Consider the following 24827-nt stretch of genomic DNA (forward strand, 5'->3'; position numbering starts at 1 on the left):
GACAGCGAAGAATGCTGGTTTTATGCCTTCTTTTCCACAATAAACACCACTTCAGTATGGCTGCTGCAGCAGCCTCCCTCTTGCCTGTGCAAGGCCCCCATCTTAATTAAATCTCACAAATATTGGAACAATCTGTTCATTAAGTGTAGAAACAGAAATGTAATTCAACTCTACGTTTGAAACAAGACGGAAAATCACATTTTTGTTTCCTTGGCAACTGTCACATAAGCAGATCATTAACCTATAGTTACACCCTCAAAAAAGTCCTTCCTTGATAGTTACATTTTAAAGATGGCATCACTAGAATTTCAGAAAACGTGTGAGACCTCCCTTGGAGCAGGTTCTGCTAGACCCGTCTTTTCATTTGGAAGTCAACAGCTGCGGGAAGAGGCGGCTGCCCTCATCGTGACATGGACAAAAGAACAAGCACTAGAGGAGATTCTGCATTAGCAGGGAGGACAGTTGGCCAGTTCTCTTCAGTGTTTATTCACACAATATTCTGTTTTGTAACCAGCATTCTCGTGTGCCATTTTGATTATCCTCTCTACTGCCAGTTGTATACTCTCCAGTCTCGTCAATAAGCTGGAGCATGTTTAGCTGTAAACATGGGCTCCCAATTTCACAACCACAGTAACTGACACTACTGTGAAATCACAACATTTGACAGGCCTTTCTGAAGCTCAGTTGTCTCCCTGCTGGTGCCAGGCTCCTATCCTGTTTCAAAAAAAAAAACTAGTAACCATGTCTTTTCTGTATCTGTGGATGTTCTTCATAGAAGGCAGAAATAACTTTAAAAACAATCACAACAGCAACTTGAAACTAGTTAACACTATTTTTTTAAGCATGTATTTTATGTTTCACTTCTACTACTGAATGTAGTTAGATCCTGCTGAGGGCTGCCGCTCCATTTTCTAGGGTGGAGACCAAAATCCTAAAAGAAGCTTCCCAACTGCAAATTAGACTAGTCCCTGGAGTACAAAATGTGCATGCAAGAACACACAGGCAGATCTGTCAGTTGCTTTCAAATTCAGCTCTACTAAATCCTATGCAAGGTATTACTGAAAAGATTTAAAAAAAAAAAAAAAAAATAGTTTGAAGTCATAATTTATTCCTACTACCAAAGAGTTACCTTCACTATATACAACATTTTCCAAAAACCTCACACCTGGGTTACAATAATTAGAGCACTGTCTACACGGAATACTGGAAAACATTTCATTGTCACCAGGAATTACTGTTCGTCCACTGACCTTAAGATACCTCTTAGATTATCCATTTCAAACTACAGACAGACCTTTTATTTATATCAAATTCTAATCATTTTCTGATCTTGAAGACAGGCTACATTTGCATAGTTTACTTCAAAACCTTCATATTTAGTTTATCTTTTGAAATCCCATTGGATACAAACCCCTGTGCATTTGGGACTGCACCTTGCTTCCCACGTGCTCCTCAGCACTCATTTGGGAGGGAGCAACGTTACCATGTTTTAAGGCATTCAAGTCGCTGAACTGATTCCTGCCCCTGCATCTACTTATAAGCTTTTTGATCTACACCCTGTCCCATCGGCACTGCACAAGCTGTGGGCCCATCCTGTGTAATTAAGAAGTTAAACTGAAGGCAAGTACAATGTGATTGGATGCGTCGTGTACCACGGCCAAAGATGTACATGGTGTTCACTACAGCGACTTCACTGCATTTACACTTAATTAAATTAACAGAGAATTTGGCTATACCCACCAATCCTGCTGCCTGACACAAGTCAGTGCTGTCAGGCTCTCCCTTAAACCTTGTCTGTGCTACAAAAATTGGGATTGTATTGATACTCATAATGGTAAATAATTCTAATAAAGCCTCCTTCCACATGATTAGACTGGTCCTGGGTCCTCCTAAGAGACAACATGGCTTAAATGTTGCCTGCATCTAGCAGGCCATCTGTGCTTAAAGACTTCTGCTCCCCAACAGTCCTTCCAAAATAACAACTGAACCTGAAAACCTTCCTGATGTATTTGGTTTAAGGAACTGCTGTGCTTGGTAGAAGAATCTGAAACACCAAATGAATTTAGACTGAATATTAGAGAAGCCTGGAAAAATATGATTGCTTCAACTATAGTTTATTTCCTGAATCCAGTGTAAGGGAAATAAATGTGGCTTATTCTAAAATTAAATGCAATGGCAAAATCTAATTATACTAGCCAGACAACATAAATTCCAATTTGAGTGCATGTACACACCACGCTGTACAGCAATTAGACTTCCAGTCTAATTGGGGGAGGCACTGCATGTATATTTAGGCATTAAAAATATTTTAAAAATTTAAGTGGAATATTTTAAGAGTGTGAGTAAGATGGGCAAGGAAGCCACTAAGGATCAAAATATGCAGTACAACTCTCAAAAACTCCAGGCTATAGTGAAATGGCTCATTCTCCATCACACTATGATATTTAAAAGAAAATTGTTTGCCGTTTGCTGAAGCAAATGAATACAGATAGAAAAACAGGCTGAAAATGTGAGAGTTAAAATAACTTTAAATAAATTTGACAGGAGTACATTGGTTTAATTAATGATCCCTATAAAAGACATTACATTGCAGCAGGACCCTCCATCATTTGTGGCAACCCAGGACAGCTGCCAATAGAGAACAGACATGGGAAAGGACATGAGATGGAGGAACTAATGACTTGGCTTCTCAACTACAAAGTGGGAAGGACTGGTTTTTGTTTTGTTTTGCTTTTAAGAGGGGAGAATGGAAATTCATACCTTTAAATTTTCCTTTCACCCTAGTTTTGATATTATGCGGCTAAGTCTAGCATTGCCTTTATCTCAGCTCCTTAGAATCTCTCCTTCAGGTCTCTTTTTCCATGTTACAGCACCTAATCATCTGCCCTTCTGAGTTTTCCTGCTGCCTTGTACTTGAGTACTGAATCACTGATTTTCACTGTCTTTTGGGTGTTCAGGTGAATTTGTTTTAGCATGTCCAAAATTTGGCTATTTCTTTTCCTGACATTTACCTGCTAAAATCAGAGGTCTTGAGGAACTTTTTATATGCAGACTGGAGAATGGTATTGCAATTCTGCAGAATGATATTCATTTCAAGGGTTTGCTCAGACTGAAAGTAGAATGCAATGCTGTACTCCAAGTTGTACAATTGATTTTGAACTAATATTTTTTTCCCCAGTCCATGGGTATCAGCTGAGAGACACAGCTAAAACCACACAAACTGTATTCCTACCTCTGCCACTGACACAGCATGTAGCCCTGAGCAAATTATTATGCTCTCTCCACTTGTATCTTCCCATCCATAGAGGTTTGCTAGCTTAATAATGCATTAGTCTTTGCAAAGCACTCCAAAAGCCTTTGATGTACACAGCTTATGTGCAGTGGGATGTTTTTTAAAAAAATAAACTAAGGCAAAGAGAAGTCTAATAATTTCTGGACAACCTTCCTGACCCACAAAAAGCATTATTTCCTTGTATTTCTTAGAAAAGTGAAGAGGTGCAGGCACATTTGAGATCACATAGTACTAGAGGCCCTGCAGCTCCCATTTTATGGTATCATGCTCTTCCCTGCTCAAGTTAAAGTGATGGGGACAGAGACCCTCACCCTCTCTCAGAAATGTGAGACCACAGCCCTGTTTCTCCTCTAGAGTGGCATGGGGGTCTCTCTATACAGTTTGGAGAGATGAAAGGCAATTAGAGAGGTCACCTTTGCAGTCAATACCTTCCCATGCCTTGATCAAGACTTTTGAGGAAATTCACACCTCTCAGATCTGCTGTTACAAGAATTGAAGAAGATGTTAATTTAGATCTGTTTGGGTTTTGGTTTAGGGTTTTTTTTCCTTGCAAATATGAGGGCTTGTGTCTTTAAGAAAATAAGATAAATCAAATTCAGGTATGTCATTAACATTGTGGCAGGGGCCCCAAGCAATGTATGTCATGCTTATGTTTTAATCCAGGCCCAGTGTTTTGTCCACTGATGGAACCGAAGTAGTTAATGATTTTACGTGTTTCGCAGCTTAGGAACGCAATTTTAATGATACATTGCCAGTTATACCGACATACTCTTATAAACAAAAGGATGTGCCTATTTCTTTTATATTCTGAGAAAGTATAAAGTAGATGGGAGGGAACAACATAAACTTTGTACAACTGGAAGAAAAACTGGAGCTTAACAACTCTAGGTTTGTGATCTCTGTGTTAGCAACCATGTGTTGCTTTCATAGCTTACAACAGCAGTCGTAAGAGGAGGTTCTCACTCCCAGCCATCTGTTTTTAGAGGGGAAGCCAAAAATAGACATCAGGCAGAGTTGCCAGAGGAATCCAACCTTCATACAGTGAAGGGTAATCACTGCTGCTGCTCAGAAGGTCTCACTGAGCCACACATACGTAACGTGCTGGTGTCCGCAGAGCCAAGTCCCAACCAGAAGTTCAAATTTTAACCCATTTCATAGTAGGGCTTGGTAATGACAGTCAGAAGGCCTCTCTCGATATGAATTTCCATGCTTTCAAAGCTGTCATTCAAGACTGCTTTTTCTATAGCTTTCCTCCCTGAAAATGAATTTCCATTTCAGAAGGCCTCCTGTAATATTTCAGAACATATAACAAGTGAGCCATAATAACTGTTGTATCTAATATGTGCTCTGGGGACTGAGTAGCAGCCCATAGTTACCCCAGTGGGCACATCCTGCCATCTCCCCCAGATTACTTGGAATTCAAGGCTGACGCGCAGCTCTGCCATCAGCACCAGGCAGAGCCTCCGAGAACAACCGCCTACGGACCAGGAAACGGAGTTCACCCCGCAGCATCGCCCTGTGGTTTCTGATCCTGCGAGAGAGCGCCTTGGGTGGGGGAGGAGAGAGAGGGAAGTGGTCTGTACTGCCCCATGCCAGGCACAAATTGCTTCCCTGGCTAAAAAATCTCTGTTGGTTTGTTAGGGCTTTTTTTTTACCATAACCCTTTGGAGCGTTGCCAGGACAGTGGCTTCCTGGCACTGCCACTCACCAGGCACCACTAACGCAGGAGCAATTTGCCCTGATGCGGCATTGCCACAAAACGACTGCTTGTCCCATTCTGCAACCCAAGGCCCATTACGCTGATCGCTACATTTGATTTTTCAGTCACCTACAGCTGTAGCCATCATGTTCTGAACACGCAAAATGAGATGTGGTGATTATTCCCTGGCTGCAGGGGAAAAGTGCCTTACAGACCCTCTGTCTCTTCGCAGGCTTCTGGGGATGCAGCTTGCATTGCTAAAGAAAGCAGAATTGTTCCAATGCAGCTTCTTCGCACAGGTTTCCCAGGGAGTGCAAGAAGCTGCCAATTTGGGCCCAGCATCTATTTTTAATTTACAGAAATGGCTGCAAGAATGCAGGGTAAGTGCTCTCCCATTGTATTCTAAAAATGAAGTAAGCTGATCTAAATCCATCTCTCAGTTCCTGTGAGGAGGACTGTTCAAAGGCAGTATGAATTATACATTGAAAAAGCCTAGGGTTTGTGAATTACTATTTTTTTTTTTTTGACAAAACTTTCCTCCTGGCATACTTGAGGACTATGCAGCTGCTTACATGTTGGAAATGCTTTTCTGTATAGAGAGAAATAACTACCTGGAAGATGGAGCCTAGTAAGATGGATTTTAGAGCATTAGAGAAAAGAGGACAGAATATTCCTTTAATTATACATACAATTGCCTTTAAGTGATCAGAATGGATCCCAGTCTTAATGTGGGATTAAATACTGTTCAAATCCTACATTTTGCCATGTGGTGATGCTAAACTATTTGCCTAGACAGTCTCAACAGAACGCTCCCTCTGTCACCACAGGAACTTCAGCTTGCTGGCTTCTTAGTGGTTTTCTAAAAGTAGAAGTCCTTGAATTTTTTTCTAGTAGTCATTATTTTAGCATCTGTAACAAAAGAACATGGATTCATCTGACTGCAAACAGTATTGGCAAGCACAGTTTCTCTTAAACGCCTTATGCCAGTTGCTTATCCACTATGGAGCTCCTAAGAAGCAGCAGAGCACCTGCCGTGGGCAAAGCGCTTTCATCCCTTTCCTGTGAGAAATCACGAGGCTGTGGGGCGTTTCAGTGCCAGCTCCCTTCTCACTGTCAGTAACCTTACAAACAGTGCTCTTCCCATACAGCATTTCCACTTTCTCCAGGAAAGCGACTCACCCCAGTTTTGTTAACTGCAGCCATGAACAATCAGGATTTTCCATTCTTTCAGATATGGGCAATCAAAGGAAAAAATGTATAATTCACCCTTGGCGCAAGGGATCCAGTCGGACCCTCTGCTGAACCTGCTCTTCGGAAAGATGGGTTCTTTCACTCTGTTTTCTACAGAAGAATATGACCATCAGTAAATCTGTTCTCACACAGAAAACAGACTATGGAATACAGATGGTTTAATGTGGTTTATCTACATAATATCAGGCATTAGAACAGGCTGCCCAGGGAAGTGTTTGAATCACCATCCCTGGAGCTGTGTAAAAGATGCATAGATGAGGTTCTTAGGGACATGGTTTAGTGAGTGTTAACGGTTGGACTCAATGATCTTGGGTGTCTCTTCCAACCAAAATGATTCTGTGTCTTTTCATGTACTAACTATATAAATCCTGCTCCAGCAAGAAAGACTTTTCAGTTATGTATCCCATTCCCTTTCACTTTTTACAAATAAACACCAGAAGCACATTCTTCAGTCCAGTGTTGAGTAACAGCTTTGTAAGACAGAAGACTAAGCCTTCACACTGAGTCTTCAAGATTAATTCCCATCACGCATCTTCTCAGAAGACAAAAGTACCAGAGTACAGGTGTCACCATGTGCACATGGAATAAACACATCACAGTGAAAAAGTTTCTGGAATTAAGGAGTTCCTAAGAGTCTTCTGCACCTTGTTTTATGTCAAGTCCCAATTGTCAGTTCCCATTGAAGAACGTGGTAAAATACTCAACAATTTCACTGCAGCAGATGTTAAGGAAGTTGAAAAACTTCCTCTGTTTTGGTTTGGTTTTTTTTTCCTAATTGAGGAATATGCAGCCATCTCACTGCCTGTGCTTGGGCTATCTGTTGGTCATAACTAAAGATGCCGCCCAGGTCACGCCTGGCATCCAGCCCTTACCGACTCCACTCCTGCATCCCAACTGGAAACCAGACCAACAAGGAACGAGCATTAAGTCCTACGGATGATCTTTCAGCATTCACAGCTACATCTAATTTAGAGCGCAAGCTGCCTAAGGCACTTTCAGTCTGTGTTTTATTCATCTGAAGCAATAAGCTCACCTAGGATGCTGATAGATGTTCCTTTGCTCCAGAGAGTAACGCTGCCACCTGCATTTCAATACACACCCCAGCGAGTGCCATCCATGGCAAAGAATGATTGCACACGTGCCATGACGTGGATGCAGCACGGAGCAGGACTAAAACCAGCTGAGGACATTAGCCACTGACAAGTCAAATGACACAGCCTCCTCAGAACTGCTAAAAGTGTCATTCAGACACATTTTTGTTAACACAGTTGATCCAGTCACCAATCCAAAACAACAGACTGCTCATAAAACCACAGAACAGAGCAGTAAAAAGATACAGTTCCACTCCTCTCTACCCTCATTTGGCATTTATTCTAATGAGAGAAGGGGCAGTTCTCTTAGAGATGTAACTGGTTATTTGGAAGTTTTTGAAAAATGTCCCGAAGCTCTGTCCCAAAGCATCCATTTTAGTAATGTTGTTTTTTATAATTCACAATAAAACTGCAGGATTTTGAATCGGTGTGCTTTATATTATTTCTTAAAGCCCAGGTTCCTAGAGTCTCATGATTATATAAAGAAAAATCACATCCTTTTCACCTTTAAATGAAAGATAAATTTCTAGTACCCCACAGATACAGAAAAATCTCAAATACATGAAGCCCAAAAGCTTCAAGAAAACCCACATCCAGCAAAGGGCAAATTCACAAACCATTTTCATTTCCTAGGTTTTTTAGGTATTGGTATTTAGGTATTGTGGATAGGAATAGCTGTCTCATCATTTCAAATGCCTGGGACTGACAAAACCTCAGTATTCATGAAGTAGGTTTTATGTCCACTTTGTCCATATGTTCTCAATAAAGGAACTGGAACAAAGCTACTGAAGTCAGCAACATGGTGCCACTAACACAGCTTTGGTTCAGACCCTCGCACATGCTGTACATCCTTTTGCAGTGCAGGTCTGCACTATGGACACAGTACTCTACATTACATTCAGTTTGTTATAAGATGTAGTTTGGAGGCTGAATCAGGAGCAGGCTATACATGAAAAATATGCAGGTTTTATACTTGTGATATTTACCAAAATATAAAGAGCTCTTTGCAAATGAAACTGATTTCAATCAAGAAGTCTGACTATGGACCTGCCAAAAATTCCCAGGGTCTCATATGTTCTCTGTCAGAGAAACGGCCAGCTCATGCCACCTTACCCAGTTGTCCCATTCCATCACTCTCACCTCCTGCAGTACAGCTGTAGATTATGTGTTACTCAACCGAGTGCAGGTGCAAACTCCATCTTAAAATGAAGTCAAGAAGTAAGAGGATACATGATAAAGTTGTAATGAAAGAGCAATAATTGCCACTTATGTGCAGTGTTGCCTTTTTAGCTGGTGATGTTTGTTTAGCATCAAAAGATGTTCACCGTACCTTGAAGAAATTATAAATTAGTAAAATCCAGAGAGAACTCTGTCACAATCTAAAGGGTATCTACTAACTCTTAACCCAAGAAAAAGGGATTTTTACTTGACCACATAATCAATGTTTAGCAAGAGTGTCTCTAGGTCAGCTGTCTCCATAAAAATGTGCTTAAAAATTGAAGTTTCAGAGAACCTCTCAAACATAGTTTGCTTTGCCATTAATGTACTGTTAAGTTGGTGACGACATTCTGGATCGACATTTTTCTAACACAGCCCTTACATTTGATTTTAACATAACTCAGTGCCACTATTCAGAAGTGCTGTGGGGCTTTTGACAGTAAAATCAAAATATAATTGTCTTGAGTTTGCCACATATTTAGTGAATGCTTTTGGAACTAAGAGAGCCTGAGACTCCCCATCTGGTGATAACAATACCTATCTTTCTAGGAGAGACACAACACTTTCAAAGTGTGAGTCCCAGCTCACAATGAGGTGTCTGAATGTAAGCTTTGCACTGGGATTATTATTGTCAGAAGGCCATTTTTAAAAGCCAATCTGAAGGTAAGAGTCCCTTTTCTTTTAAAGGGAAAGCCTGTCTTTGCTTAAACACTTCTCAAAGAGAACTCTTGACATGGAGGTGGTAAGCCGAGGCACTTCACCTCCTTCTTTTGCCTTGAAAAACTTCAATGCCAGAGAGGGAATCTAGGCACTTTTAAATTTTATCTGCAAATATCCAGTTGTGGCTGCAGAGTTTTTAATTGTCATAGCTGGAGCATCCTTCGGCAGGGAGCCGCTCGGGCTGAGCCATCCCCAGGCCAGCAGGCCGGCCAGGAGTGAGCCCACAGCTACCAATGCAGCTGGGACCACGGCAAGGGAGAATGTATGTGAGACGATGGAGGCACAGGGGACAACAGAAAGGGGACAAGATGTTAATTGCTAACATGTCATTTTTAGATCTGCCAAAATGATGCTATAGGTTTACAGCTGTACAATAAAGTAAGGTAGGCTTTGCGTTGTGCGAGACCATCCTCGCTTGTTCCAGGCTTGCATTTGGCATGACGGGTGCACGGTAGGTGCACCTCAGAAGGAGTAATGTGGTCCAAGGAGGGACATTTCTATTTCACAACAGACCAGCCAAAATGACCAGCAGCTGCCTCTTCTTTCGGTAGGAGACTGAAGTGGTACCTGCTAGAGCAGGGCTACCAACCAAAGCTGAGACAAATGGCCAGCAAGGAGTACAAGGATTACTGCTATTTCGTGTTTTATTTATAGCAACCACCACAAGTTTGGTGACCATCCATTTTAATAACCTCACCTCCACCCCGTTTCCCACAGGCACATTCACAGTTATAACCATTTGTTTTTACACCTGGCCTTAACGCAGACAATGGTCTCGCTAATACCTGACTTAGCTTTACGCACTTGGGCAGCCCAACCAATTTTAATATAAAATTGCTTTTAATATCAGAGCCTCTGTTACAACAAGAAAAATCAGTGTATCTGAATTAAGATGGCTGTGGCTACAACCAGAGTAGCCATCAGTATCTGAGTTGAGAGGAACTAAGAAGTGACTTGTTCTGCTCTTGTGCTTAGCATGTTTTGCAGCTACTGTTTTGGTGACAGTTTAGCAGGCACTGAGAGCTTTACTGTTATCAGACCTAGAGCTTGTCCTACACGTATTAGGGCCTTTAAGGCAGAGAAATAAAAATGGAAAGCAGAGGAATGCAGTTTGCCTCAGCTCTGTCCAACCAGGCCACGCTAGTATCACAGCAGTAAGCAATGCTGAGGGATATAAATGTTATTATTAGGCATTGCACCATTGCAAGATTCACTCTGCTCCTTCTGTATCCTGATCTGCGCTGCCCAGCTAGTGGCTTGGTGCCAAACCTGCACCAGCCAGCCACGCTGTGCCTCAGCATCTCTCTTCCAGGGGCAGCAGGAGCAGCACAGGCTCTGCTCCTGCATCCTCCCTCCAGGTCCTGGCAATCCTTCACAGCAAAGACACATGAGCAGAGCACCTGTATGTGGTCAGGACATACTGGAGGACAGGGACCACACCATGAATGAAAACCCCTCAGCAAAAGAGACTGAAAGAAGGATGGATCCCGACTACCATTTTAAGCAGCAGCCTTCAGTATGGAGTGAAATCCCCATGAGGTAACTCCTGTCTGTCCTCCCACTTACCCTGATCACTTAGGACATGGCAAGGGGACACGCAGCACACCTCTTCATTAGTGTTTACAGACATCTCTCTAAGTTCTAATATCAAGTGAAGTGGCAGTATTACTTATGATAATCACTTGTCACTAGTTGAAAAGCACATGGTGAAGTTGACAAACCCCTGATGAAGCCACAGCTCCCTTTCTCAGGCTGATTTCGCCACGTACCCCTGCTCCACAAAGAGCAGTACTGACGCAGTTATTCTCTGAGAGCAAGAGACACTACTGCAAAGCCAAAGGCATCCAAGCATCAGCATCATGAGCACGTCACCTTTAAACTTCAGTGCATCAATGCACCCAGCTCCGGGTGATGTAGTTCCATGTTCCGCAGTCCTCACCTTCCTGGGGAAACCACAACCCACTCCCAAGCCACCCAGTCTCAGAGCATGGCTATGTGCAGCAGCCAGGCGACAAGAAGCTGTGGGCTCCACCTCTGGGAGGAATTGCCAGAGGAATGTCCTCTCGGCCACCACCTGCACCGAAGTCCCCTCCACCTCCCTGGCACGGGAGCCTGCCTCCACAGCTGCAAACCCAAATGGGCTCCAAGAGCCTCCACTGCACAGCAGCTGTACTGGCTATTTTCTGCTGAACCAGGACCTCGATATTTTCAGCCAGAGAAAAGCCTGCCTGAATTCACATACACAGAAAGGGGGGAAAGGAAGGTCTGTCTGCCTATAGACCGAAGTTTGTGAACTGCTAGTGTCATTTTTCCCTGCTATACACAACCTGGAAAAAAATGGGATTTTAATAGATTTATTCTCAACCCTCTTAAAACTCGCAAAGATATGAGGCATTATGTCATCAGTATAATTGCCACATCTGATCCTGTGTGTGTTGTGAAGAAGTGAGCTAGAAATGAGTACTGGATGACATGAACTCCAAAGCTTGCAACTCCTCTGCCAAAGCGAAGTCTGTCACAAGTTGCTAAATACATAACCACGCAAGTTAAAGAGATGCACAGGCTGGTTTTTCAGGGAGTTGAGCCTGCTGTGCACCAGCCAGAAATAAAAAGGTTGTACTGCTACAGGCTTCATGCATGGATTTGGAGTAGGTCACTGTCTGAACCTACACTGACCCCCTCACTCCTCTTGCCCCCAAAATGAGATCTGTAGATTGCACCTATGCACCCCATCCAGAGCTGGGAGTATAAACACGCTGAGGATTGTGAACTGCTGAGATACCACAGCGATCACACACTGCCAAGTTCAGATAAAATGATACTGTCAGGCCAGTATTTTACAGTGATAGAATTAGAAACAAAAGCACTGATGTATGCTGGCACAGAAATCCCGACTTTGAGCAGCAAAGAATCTGAGCCATACAAAAGTCTGTGCAAGCAGTAGGCATGTACAGATGCAGAGAAGACACCATCAACTCGTCTCTTTTCTGCTTTTTACTATATGTATTTAAGCTTTAAAATAAGCATTCTGTTACCACATAGCTCTGGGAAGGCAGGCGTGTCAGCATGCCTTCTGACGAAGTAGCTGAAAGAATTAAATTGCTGGATTGGTGTCTTCACACAGACACCCCATGAGCATCTCCTCAGTTGTGCTGGATGTTGGGATGGGGCTCCCGTCGGCAGCCCCAGAGGTCTGCCAGTTCCCCCAATACACTGAAGTGGGATGGGGGTAATGGTAAAGATTTTATCAGCACCACAGGTCTGACTAAAAGGGGAGTTTTGCCAAGACCAGCTCTATTTGTAAAGGTAGCCCCACTAAAACAGCCTACGTGAGCTGAGGCTGAACTAAGCCAGCTAGATCTGGTCCTGGATACATCAGAAACTGCTCTATAATTCAAACTTAAGACTTCAGCTTCTCAGAATCTGGGGGGAAAAAAAAAAAAAAAGCTTACCTCAAGTTTTTACACATCTGGATATACAATTTCACACTGAAAAGTTTTTCTTAGTATAACAATAATACCTTCACTTGCTGTTTGCTGCAAACTGCCCAGTTTACCCTACTGTATTTTGGGAAGGCCAAAGGTCACTTGGTTTTGTACACAGCACATTCAGGCAGAGTGAGATACCACAAAACCACCTTAGTTACAGTTACACAGAGTTAACACCACACACTCCCATTTATAGCGACCAGCCAGCACAAGCAGTTTGAAACAGCATCCACAAATAAGCTATGCATATGTGCAGTAGTGCTAGGGTTGCTTTTGCATTTTCCAATGTTATTATTAAAAAAAAAATTAAAAAATAGTTGCATCTCATCTAAATGCTTTATTTGCCTGAGCACTAGATCCTCATTTTGTAGCATACTTAAGCAATATTTAAAACAAGTCGTGTTTTGAACCATTTACTACTAAAAAAAAGAGGACTATGACGGTAATAAGAAATGCACTTAGCTTGTTTTAAATTTGACTAGTTTGTGTTTACGTCAGTGAGATGACAATCATGAAGTCAGTCTTTTTGGGATGAGTCCCAACCTTCAGGTATCAGGTTTCTGGAAACAGGGCTGTTTCCTACAATTCTCCTGGAATTAATTTTATTGCTGATTTCAGTTTAACAAAGACATCAAAGATGGGTTAAATGCTTGGTCCCTTACTTAAGGCTGTATGCAGACGTAAAAAGGTAAACTAATTTAGGCAGCAGTTGTTCAATTAAGTATAGGAATAACATGGTTAAAAATTACAGCTTTGGTCTATGTGAACCCAGTGGGATTATCTTACTGGTTGCTCTTTACAACAAGGAAGCATGGCTGAGGTCATGTGAGACCAAAACACATGCTCACATTGCAACAAGAAGTTTTAATACACAACTTTACAAAAACCCACGCAGCATTTCCGTATATACTCTGCACGTCCCGAGGTTGGGCCCTTCACGAACTATTTTGTTTCGGATAAGGCACCTCCAGAGAGCTGGGAGTACTTGAACCCAGGAGACCGTGCTCAGCCCCGCAGTTGGTGCCGTGCAAGTTGAGCCAACCAAGGAATGACTGGAATAATGGAGCCCTTTAGAAACTGCTACACCAGTGACCTCTCTGAAACATCAAGCATTTTATCCATCATTAAAGTTACTTAAGATACATGCTGACATAACATCTTTCACAACAGGCTGTAGTCATCTTAACCAAATGAATCACTTGAGTTGTCTGGGATAGCAGAAGAAACCCAGGTAGCTGCAAAGGCAGCAGCTGAGAATAACATTTTATTATTTTCCACCTTTAAGTTGAACGACTGTCCCTAGCTATTCAAGAGCTGCTAAGGATAAACCAAGCAAGCTGTGGCAGTCTGGGTCTCTGTCCGACCTGAGGCGTTTGAGGCAGCAAGTTCCCTCCGTGCTGCAAGAGGCACATTTCCCCACACCCGAAAGCCGGCGGGAGGGTCCTCGCTCCGGAGGGTCCGACCCAGGGTGATGCCCGGCCCGGAGCGCTGCGGGCGCTGGCACAGCCTGGGCCGGGCACACCGCTCCCCCAGCGCCGGGCCACGCTCCCCCGGAGCCCGGCCACGCACCGCTAAAAATAAAGCCCTGACCGCCCTCGGGAATAAGGGCTGGATCGATGTTTTTCTTCTAAAGCTGTTTTTCTATCAATCGCCGCCCCCCCTCCCCCATCCAACCCGCCTCTGAATCACCCAGCCCGGACCGCAGCCCTGCAAATAACTTCAGCGCCGGGAGCGCCGCGGGGACGGGGAAGGGGCTGGCGCCGGGGGGACCGCGGGTAGCGCTCGGCACTCACCTGTCCGGCGGTGTCGTACAGCCCCAGCAGGTACTGCTTGCCCCCGACGGTAACGCTGACTGCGAGGGGGGAGAAACACAGCGTGTGAAGGGGGGCAAACGGCGGCCGAGACCCCCCGCCCGCCGGCAGGGTAAGGCCGGGGATGGAAGGAGGAAGGGAGGACGGCGGCTGCTGCTGCCGCCGCCGGCGGCCATGCCCCCCCGGTCGCTCACCTGCGTAGTGGTCGAAGACGGTGGGCACGTACTCCTCGGGGAAGGCGTCGTTGGCGTAGCTCATCAGCAGGCACGTCTTGCCCACGGCGCCGTCCCCCACCACCACGCACTTCAGCATGACCGCCGCGCTGCCATGGGCCATGGCCGGAGCCCGCCCTCATGGCCCCGCAGGCGCGCCCCGCCGCGCCGGGCCCCCCGGCATCGCCGCTGCCGCCGCCGCTCAGCGGGCGCCCCCGCCGGCCCCCGCCGGGCGCGGCCCCCCCGCCATCCGCCGCCGCGCTGGGCCCGGCGGGAGCCGCCTTCCCCCGGCCGCGGCCGCGCCGCGCAGGGGAAGCGCCCGCCCGGGCGCGGGGGCCGAGCGGAGGCGGGGAGCGGCCCCCCGCGGGGCGGGGAGGAGCGCCCCACGCGTGGGCCGGCGGCGGAGAGAGGGGGCCGGGTGGGCGCCGGCGCTGCAGGGCTGGGGCCGGCGTGCGTCAGCGGCCGCTCGCCCCGGCCCCGCCGGCGCACACACGGCGGGTCCCAGCTCTGCCCGGGGAGCGAGCAGGTTCCGCAAGTCACTTGGGCGCTGCGAGCGGCTGCTGCCCCGCGAAAGCAGCGGGGGCTCGGGAATTCTCCGGTGCTGACCCCCTTGTCCGCCCCGGCGCCATCGCCCTGTACGTGCAAAGGAAACTTTGGTCGCGTCCTGTGGCGTTAGCCCGTAACTGAGTCGGTAAGTATGAAAATAATTAACGGGACGAGAAAGGATTTTTTTCCTATGCTGAGTTTTATTGTCTTTGGGTCTGAAATTCAGCAGTGGGCGTGTGTATAAAAACACATATGTCTATGGTTTAAATAGCCCTGTGCACCCATTTGAAAGGGTAAAGGACCGGAGGACAAGATCTAGAGAGATACTGCATGAAAAATGAGTGAGATCATGCTCCCACTAATGTCAATGGCAAAAATTCCACCATTCAGTGACACTCGGATTTCACCCTAGCAAGCTGTTTCCAACTTCACATTTTCAGATGGTGTGAAATACACTTCCAGTCAGACAGAAGACAATTGCCTTTTCTAGTCTGTATTTGTTGCACATTTATGCTATAAGCCCTACCCAATTATGACAAAAGCTGGCATGCAATGGTGCAAACCACAAGAAGACCTCTGTGTGATATAGTTTGTGTTTTTATTTGATCTGACGTGCTTGAGGGAGAAAATAAATGCAAATCCCACATTGCACAAAGCTTGTCTGAATGTTCAATAAACCATGTTTTCAAATCAGGGCAAAATAGAAAAGTTATTATTTTGCAAGTTTTTCAGTTTAGTCAATCAAACATTTAATGCCTTCTGAACACATGGGGGAAAGCGAGACATCCAGGACTGTTCTGCTGCTGTCTCCTCCTAATTTATCCAGAGAGTGTCAGCCCAAACCCAGGAGCAGACAGAGGCTACCCCAGGAGGTATTTCCTCAGCCCTTTGGAAAACGCCAGCTATAAAAGAAAGCTGGATTTACCAGGAAGTCTGCTGGCAGCCAGCGCAGGACCCAGCGCACAGGTATCCTGGAGAGCAAATTTTCCCTGAGCAGGTATATCCTGCACGAGCACCTATTCAGCATAGGGTTTGGCAGTAGCTCTAGGAAAACCACTTTACAGTGATCTGGCTCATTCTTCCTGAGGTTGGAGGTGCTCAGGTGCCCATGGGGGAGCTGAAAGCATGCAAATACTCAGTGGTCCAGGTGACATCCACTTTCTTTTTTGCTGTCCTTGCCAATGTATACATTTAGGAGCACCCAAAACCTGCATCCCTGGGCAGCAGCACCCGAGGCCACTGCCTGTGCAATCAATGGGAAGTATACTTCCTCTGGTCTGCTGCTTGCTTAATTGCTAATGTTACTTCTCAAATGCTGTAATCATCATTTTGAACTTGCACAATCTCAGCCAAATGATTCTCATCCAGTTCCCCGTTGCTCAGACAATGGACGGCCAATTACTCTGCACTAAATATTTAGAGAAAATGAAGACAGGGAACTGGTAAACTGAAACACTTGCCTCTGCTCTCCTCACCAGCCTGGCTGGTTGCACAGCCACAGGGAATTGTGCAATTGCAGGAGTGCAACCTCACAAAACCTCACACAAGCCCTGCAGGCGATACAGCTCTGTGGCATCACCCACAGGGGCATAGGACTGTAAGCACACAGGTGGCTTCATCCACAGTGTATTTCTTGTGCTTGTTTTTCACCATTTGCACGTCGTTTTCCAGCAAGCACTCACAGCAGTGCACTAAGGAGGGTAGAACAATTATCGAATCGTTTGGGTTGGAAGAGACCCTCAGGATCATTGAGTCCAACCATAACCTAACTCTAGCACTAAACCGTGTCCCTAAGAACCTCGTCTTAATGCCTTTTAAATACAATAAGGAGAATATACTCACTGAGAGTTCCTGGAAATTGATTTATTCTCTTAAACTCTTCTGAACTTCAGCAGCTCCCTAAGAAAGTGTTAGAACCTCTGCTGGTGTCAACCGACATGGCTCTATGGAGGAATTAAACTCTGCTCTGTGTTGGCACAACGAATAGCTTACCAGACATCACATCCATCTTTCAGATGGATTGACAATCTGATCTCTGTAATACACTTCAATGTTTCGCCAGTACAAATATAAAAAATGTGTTAATTATGTACCTGTGACAAATGTTATTTTAAATATCTTTAATAAAGACACTGATTCTAAACATTTTTCCCTAAATTCTTTCATAAGGTAGTAAAATAGACGGGCATGAAATGATAAAAGGAAACTCTTATCGTCTTAGTAATATTTGAGATGTATTTTTATTTCTCATTGCTTACTATAAAGTTATTAGGAAATGAAAAACGGTTCAATCTAACCTTTCACAAAAGCTTAATTTCTAGGGACAGTCTGTGACTAATTCTAGCTTATGCACTGAACAGTTATTTTAGTATCGCAAAGGAGTCTTAAACAGTCCATTTTTTCATTTTAGGAATCAAAATGTTGCCTTGTAGGACATCTGTAAGACCTCTCTACACATATGAGGCTGTGCACTCACTGGGAGGAAGAAACACAGCTACAGAAGATAAACATGTATTGGGAGGGATTTCTGGGTTGTACAGACTTCTGCAAGTGAGAACATGGAGTGGGACTGTGAAATAGAATAATGAAGTCCTTCAGTGAAGTTGCCAGCAGCAGGAAAAAATAGAAGAGAAAGTCACAGAGTCAGGCTTTATTACGCAGCAAAGAACCTGTTTGGTCTGTGGAACCAGGGAATAAGTGTTGTTAATCATCTAAACTCAACACTTTCTGAAAAGACAAGACTGTCCATCTCTATTAACATCTCCGACCTCAAAATTTACACAATATGGTTATTTTAATCGGTTGTGCTGGCACTCTGTGCTGTGAATACGCTCCAGCATTTCTCTGTCCAAATCCTCTTGTTGCCCCTGCCAGATGAGCTGTGGTGCCCCACTTGGTCACTGGATGGATGTGCGTCTGCTAGAGACTGGCCATGTATCTCACTGCAGAGGTTGGCATCTTCCCATGTTGGGTGAAATGACTTTGTGGGAGTAGCCAGTATTTGAGGAAATACCCCTAAAAATGCCAAGTCCCAGCCAAAGCTCAAAGTGATGTGTGAAAAACACTCGCATTAGTGCCACAAAAGTCCATCAGAGGATGCGTTTTTGAAAGCATCCCTGACTGTTGAAGATTGGAGCCATGGTTTATGATTCTCTAAAAAAACTTCTAGACTTAAAAGGAATGTTAAGCCTTCAGGAAAGTCAGTGAAAAGGGCAATGTCATCTGAATGCCCTGTTTGCAGCATATCATCTTTCAGAGCAATCAGTCACTCATTTTGGAGCAGAGCTGTCCCTAAGCAGCGGAAGGTAACACACAAAGGGACATAACGCAAGCCTGGCTTTCAGTTGGAGTGATTTACTGTTGTCATAAATGGTGAGAACACCATTTTTGCAATTTATGAATCTGATCATTACAGTTTTTCTTCTCTATCCAAGATCATGTAATGCAGAGGATGTTTATGTATCCCAGCTAATATAGAGGAAACAAATCAGTTATTTCTAATGTGCCGAAAATGGATAGGCAATTCAATAGCTGCAGATCCAATTCCTTCTGAATGTCAGTTTCTATTCTATCCCCCAAATTTTTTTAATCACTTACAAGAGCTTTAGTACTAATTGCCTTTCAATTTAAAGGGTCCTGACTGTGTGCTTACTTCCCTCCCTCCTAATGTGTTTCATGAACACAGTGATGTCTCCAACCAAAGGCGTGCTGTATATAAAACCAGAATAAGACAGGATGGTACACTTTAGATTGTCTGCTGTAGTCATCTGCTTACTAGACCACACTGGCTCTTCACTGTACCCGTAGTGCTGCTCTTCTCGGAATGGGGCTGAAAGTCGCAAGCAGGGGAAACCTCACTTGTTCTCTTCAGGGAGCAAGGTAGAGTGGTCCACTATATGGAAAGCTCCTGCTCAGGTCTCCTTGAGTTGTTTCATCTTACTCTGTTATGCTGTTACAGCTTGTGATGCTTTGTTAATCACCCTAAATAATTTCCTTCTTTCTTTTGCATGGGTGCAACTGAGATGGGGAGCTTCAGTGGACTTCACACATGGCTTGCCAGTAGCATAACAGTGGCACTGGAACCAAAACTAGAACCCATTGATGAGAATGAGATACAGTGTTTTAAAAATAAATTTGGCACTAGGCACTGGAAAATGTCACAATCACTACTCTCTGTGCTTTTTCTTAATAACTGCAGTGCAGAACCTTTAAAGATGGTCAAGGAAAATAGATCAGTCAAACCCTTTTCTCTGGAAAGGCAGCTCCTTTGAGGTGAATACTTTTTGAAATCATGTGAATTCCATGAAAATGTTTTAAGAAAAGCAGAAAAAAAATGTTCTGGCAGCTTCAACATATCCAGTTTTTATACTTTTAGAGCAAAACACTTTCTTTCCTAATTAGGACAAATTTTTAAAATGTTCATGGAACTAAATTTTCATCATTTACACAGCTTATGCACTCCCTCATGCTCATGACATGCTAAACTATGTTAACATTCTAATTCTTAATCTCTTTTTTCCATTGAAATGTCATTGTTTGACAGTGTTTTCAGTCGCGAAGTGCCCAGATTTCAACATCATCATCCAAGTATAACCACCCAACAAGTGCTGTCCACTTCCGAGCTGCAGATCTCTTAGATACACGTCCCAAGAACACATCCAATTTTGCAGCAATGCTGCATTGCCATGCTGTTTTTAATAATTGCTGAACAATAGTTTCGTGTCCTTAGTTAAGGTGAGTGTTTGATTTGATTAGGAGCCCGTCAAATACAGAATGGAAAACAGCTGCTCTTCTGAGGAGTTCCTGGTGCAATCCCTGAAGAAATTCAGCCAGTGCACAACACAAAAGGAGAGCGAGCGAATGAATGAACGAATGAACTCTGGGTTAAAATTGACAGGGTCAAGCTGATACAAACTGTGGATACATGCTTATCTTTCCAGGTTTTCTGTCTTAAGAAATAGCTGTTAATTGTGTTGGTTTTCTCCATATGTGTGTCTTAGGATCTTATTTCACTTTTTTCTGTTTGTATCTCAGCTTCTCTAGGGTTATTTAAGCCACACTGACCCATGTAATAGCGACCAAGTTAGCATTTGCTGCCAAATTCATTCAGCTTGATACTTATCAGCCTCTCTTACAAAATCAAGAAAGAAATACACCACCACCTTACTACAGTCAGAAAAGAAGATTCCTTAGGGAGAAAGGAAGGAAAAAAGAGAGGGAAAGCTAAAGCAGGATGTCCTGGTTTTGTTAAAAACAAGATCAGTTTCTCTTTTAGTGAATTTTTCTTTCAGCTACATTCTTCTAAGTAACTGCACTTTTCTGAATTTGGCTGCTTGTTTTTGCAGGTGGCAGCTGATAACATAGCAATGGAATGCAAAATACTGGTAAAAATGCAATTCCCACACACGAGAAGGGTGTATTTGTAAGAAGGGGTGAACAGAACAGGTGACCAAAATTGACCAACTGAGTCATTCACCCTATATAAGTGAGGGATCACCTGAAGAGGACCCTGCCTGTTGTCCCTGTGATCTAAGGCCTGGTTCCAGTGACTCCTGAATCCAGGTCTGGTTTGCTGTGGAGTTCAGCCCAGGACTTCTGGGTGCCTGCCCTGCAGCTGCTGGAGCGGTGTGAAGTGGGGAAATTCAAGGTTGGTTTTGTATATTTTGTATTATTTTCTCTATTTTATTAGTAGCATTAGTAAAGCAATTTTTTAAACTTTTTTTTTTTTTTCATCTTGCAAGTTTCTTTCTCTTTTTTTCCTCCTATTGCCTTTTCCTTGGTGGGGAGGGGTTTGACAGCATCTACCACAGTTTATTGTTGCCCTGCATTAAACGGTGATACAGGGTGAAAAATGCTCTAGGAAATGGGAAAAGATGAAAGAATGGGAAAGTGACAGATAGGAAAGTAGGGGTAGAAGATTTAAAAAAAAAAAAAAAAACAGTCAACCAGAAAAGGAACAGAAGTGTCTGACTCAACTGACCTCTGAGAAGGTGCTTAATTTCAAATATGAGAACTCCACAGATTCAGGCCCGTGCCTAAAATTAAGCTTGTGTTTTATTCAGGCCAATATAAATTGCGGTTTCCTACACAAGAATTTAAAGCACCAGAGAGGAAAAAAGTCCTTCGAAATCTTGTTGAGATTAGGGCACCTACGTCCCATAGGTTTCTTGAAAAATCTGGGATTTCAGTATATAGTATTAAACTATAAAATAAATTAAGCTAGAACTCTTTAGGTGCTATTCTCTCTTCAGTGAAGGAACCTGAATAGAATAAATCTCTACTCAGCTATTTAGCCCTGGGCTAAGCATCAAAAAGAAGCAATTCTCTTCCTCAGGCCAACTTGGTGACAATTACTTGCAGTTTACCAGACATTCTGATGGAAATAAAATCTCCGTCATGGTGGGGCTTTTTTGTACAGCTACAGTCACGACTGTTCCCAGGCACAGAAGAGAGGACTAAGCAAGCAAACACTTCTAAGCACTTGATGCTACCTGTATGTCTGCATACATCACCATAGTATCAGAATATCCCTTTAACGGTTGCTAAGAAATATACGCTTCTGTGTCCTACCAGTGCTGAAGACTGTATAGTATGGCATGGCTGTTATGTACCACGGTGTACCAAAAAGGAGGGTGAAAGGAGATCTTGAACCTTGGCTCAATACCAGAGATCAGAAAAGGTATTCATGTTACAGGAACGAGGCAGGATTTGCATAGAGAATACCAGCTCCTCCTGATATCATGTATTTTGGAACAAAACTAACCCCCTGAAATGTCTAGTTCTGGGAAGTGAAAATTGAGTGTTGTTTTGTACATTACAAATTATCTTCCAGTTCTTCTAGCCTTACTGGAAGTTAAGGGCATTGCATGATGAATCCGTGAGATAAGAGGTTTCCTAGTTTGTCCTTTGCTGTACACCAGACTTCCAGAGGGCACCAGGATCACTGCTCAGTTGTGTCTCAGTTTGCTGCTCATGCCTGTGATTATCCCAGATGTCGCGCCTCAAGGGCAAAATTAAAGCTTTAGCAATCCCTCATTTTAGCCAAATGAAAACAATCATTCAGTAACCAAAAAAAAGCCACAAACTGTAACCCTTCAGCTAAGTGAAATTGTGCCTGAGCCTACTCCATGGCTCTGGGATTGGCAGGCATGATCTGGCCATGTCTGTGACACTAGTGTCTCATACCCTGTTGGGAATGATGCCTTGTCAAAGCTGACTCCTGCATGGCATTGGCGAGTTCCCCAAGATAGACCTCGTGTTGCTCCATTCAAAACTACCCCCAAAAATGTTCTAGGGATGATGTCACAGTGCTGACAACTGAGACTTAGAATTCAAGAATGTACCTTGTCTTTGTTTAATTTACTAGGATAGATGTAATCATTGCAAGGCCTATGTGTTCAGAATCTCATTTTTACTGATCTGTATGAATTCCAATGCAAATTATTTCCCTGGGTCCTTACCAGTATTTATTGCTGATTAATTCTGGTAAATCCGGTAATATTTACCTCCATGCAAAAAGCAATTAACCAAGCAACAAATCCTCCAGCTCTAAATATATATACATGAAAATATACCTCTTTAAATTCCACTTATTACAAATGAATCTGTGCTTAAAACTGACCTCTGGGTTCTCCGCAAGCCTTGACAAAGTCTGGATTTGAGTTTGAATTTTCATGAAGTCTGGACTTCCTCAGCTTCTTTGAAGCTGATTCTTCATCTGCTTGATAAACAAAGTAGCCCCAAAACTAGCTAATCATCCATACACCAGTAAGATTCAATTTTCAAGCAAAATGCTGAAGCAAACATCTTCATTGATTTGAGGATGTTTCACACACAAATATATAGCCATATTTTAACGCATGCCAGTTACCAGACTCCTAGTGCAGTGCCTTGTGAAGTCCAGTGTCATGTGGAAGTAAAGAATGGTGATGGATGGGATCCTGGGACATGGGGGTGGATGGCAGGGAATGGGAGAAGTGGATGGGACGGCATGGAGCCCCACATCCCCCCCACTCAGTCTTGCTCTAGGACTTGAACCCACCCTACACTAGGGTTAGGGTTTAGGGTTGGGGTTAGCATTAGGGTTTAGGGTTAGGGTTTGGGTCAGGTTAGGATTAGGGTTTAGATTTGGGTTATGTTAGGGTTTAGGGTCAGGGTTGAGTTAGGGTTAGAGTTATTGTTAGGGTTAGAATCCCTACATTTTCAGTTTTCTTTTTCTTTTGTTGAAGAAAATAAATAATGAAGGTCTTCAGCAGAGTCGTAACAGCTCAGGAATAAAGCGGGGCACAAGCAGCAGGACACTGAGCCACTGGCTCTTGTGGGAATGCTCATGCTTCAGCCTGGATAATCAAAGTAATGCTTGCTGTATCCAGTCATAGGTTCTCAAGCAAAGGCTTTCCTGGAGCTGAAACTGAATCGTGACTGAAACCCTGTCGATGAAAAGCAGAGAAATCCCATCCCGTTCTGATATGCTATCGATAACGAGGCTTAACTGGGATCTTGCTGCTCCCAAATGTTACCACTAGAACTGGTAGTCTATGAATAGCCGCAAATTGCAGATGCATTAGTGAGACAACTCTTAAAAAATACAAAAATCTCTGCACTTTTAAGAACACTCTGTTGGGATAACTCAGCAGGTAATTGCTATTGTCATTTCATGCATGGCATAACTTGCCATGGGAGTCAGTGCCAAAGCTGGGATTTTAATTCAGGACTTTTAACTCTCAGCCAGCCTTGGCTTTGGTCTCTATGTAACAGTGCTATGACAGAAAATTATCCCCATGGGGCCAGTTGCACCTTTGGAAATTTCCAAGGTGGGGCTCCCCTTCATGCTGAAGTGACATTCAGCTGTCGAGAGCAGCATCCTGTGCCTTCCTCTCAGGACCTTCCTGGGACTTGCATGATCCAAAATCTATGCAAAAAGGAGTGGACAGGCTTAGGAGGACACTCAGTACCCCTGGAAAACCTCCAGAATGTTATATATTATTCCAGGCTGTTCCATGCTCCTATGAAACCACCCTGCCAGAGCATGCAGAGTGGCTTCTGGAGCAGCAGCGGGGCAGAGACAAACTCCTGACCTCTTCATTGCTGCAGCATCTTCTCACAGATCCCTGGAGGACACTTGAGCTTGCAGCAGCCCCATTGTCTGCAGGGTAATCCTGTGAATGGATCAGGGAGGCATTTCTTCCCCTTACAGCCCCTCCTGAAGATTTTTCGTTGTGAAGGGATGATCTAAGCTCATGTGACTTGCGATTCAATATTTTTACCCTAATAGCAACTCTAGTGCGCTTCCCAAGTGGAAAAAGAGTTTTGCTTCACTGTCCCTGTTGAACAGCTGCTTAATAGTCCGTACAAACTATATCTCTGTGCCCAAATTCAGGCTTCTCCTTTAAGCAACTTACAAAGTAGCCTTCTGGAAATGCCTTCTGCTTATTGAAATGCCAGGCTGCCCTCATCACTGGGGGAGGAGGGGAGAAAGCCGAAATATGAGGTCATGTTC

General features: G+C 43.9%; 2 protein-coding genes across 10 annotated transcripts in view; one reads left to right on the forward strand and one right to left on the reverse strand.

Annotated features, from left to right (window-relative positions):
* Window positions 1–14960, reverse strand: part of RHOQ (ras homolog family member Q) — a 24687-nt gene extending 9727 nt beyond the window's left edge. For 2 of the 3 annotated variants that reach the window (XM_065058189.1, XM_065058187.1), the window contains exons 1-2: window positions 14765–14960; window positions 14553–14611 (exon numbers count right to left, since the gene is read on the reverse strand). In XM_065058189.1, coding sequence (XP_064914261.1) covers window positions 14553–14611; window positions 14765–14906 — 201 coding nt within the window. In that variant the 5' untranslated portion in view covers window positions 14907–14960. The remainder of the gene's footprint in view (window positions 1–14552; window positions 14612–14764) is intronic. The other variant, XM_065058188.1, reaches the window with a different exon arrangement.
* Window positions 14961–15117: 157 nt separating this feature from the next.
* TMEM247 (transmembrane protein 247) overlaps window positions 15118–24827 on the forward strand; it is a 59073-nt gene continuing 49363 nt past the window's right edge. For 2 of the 7 annotated variants that reach the window (XR_010471557.1, XR_010471556.1), the window contains exons 1-3: window positions 15332–15473; window positions 17739–18700; window positions 19872–20975. The gene's annotated coding sequence lies outside the window, so the exon portion shown is untranslated. Of the gene's footprint in view, window positions 15474–17738; window positions 18701–19871; window positions 20976–24827 lie in introns of all 7 variants that reach the window. The other 5 variants (XR_010471554.1, XR_010471559.1, XR_010471555.1 and 2 more) reach the window with 5 other exon arrangements.

This window comes from Columba livia, chromosome 3 (genome assembly GCF_036013475.1).
Source record: "Columba livia isolate bColLiv1 breed racing homer chromosome 3, bColLiv1.pat.W.v2, whole genome shotgun sequence".
In the NCBI taxonomy this organism is placed as follows: domain Eukaryota; kingdom Metazoa; phylum Chordata; class Aves; order Columbiformes; family Columbidae; genus Columba; species Columba livia.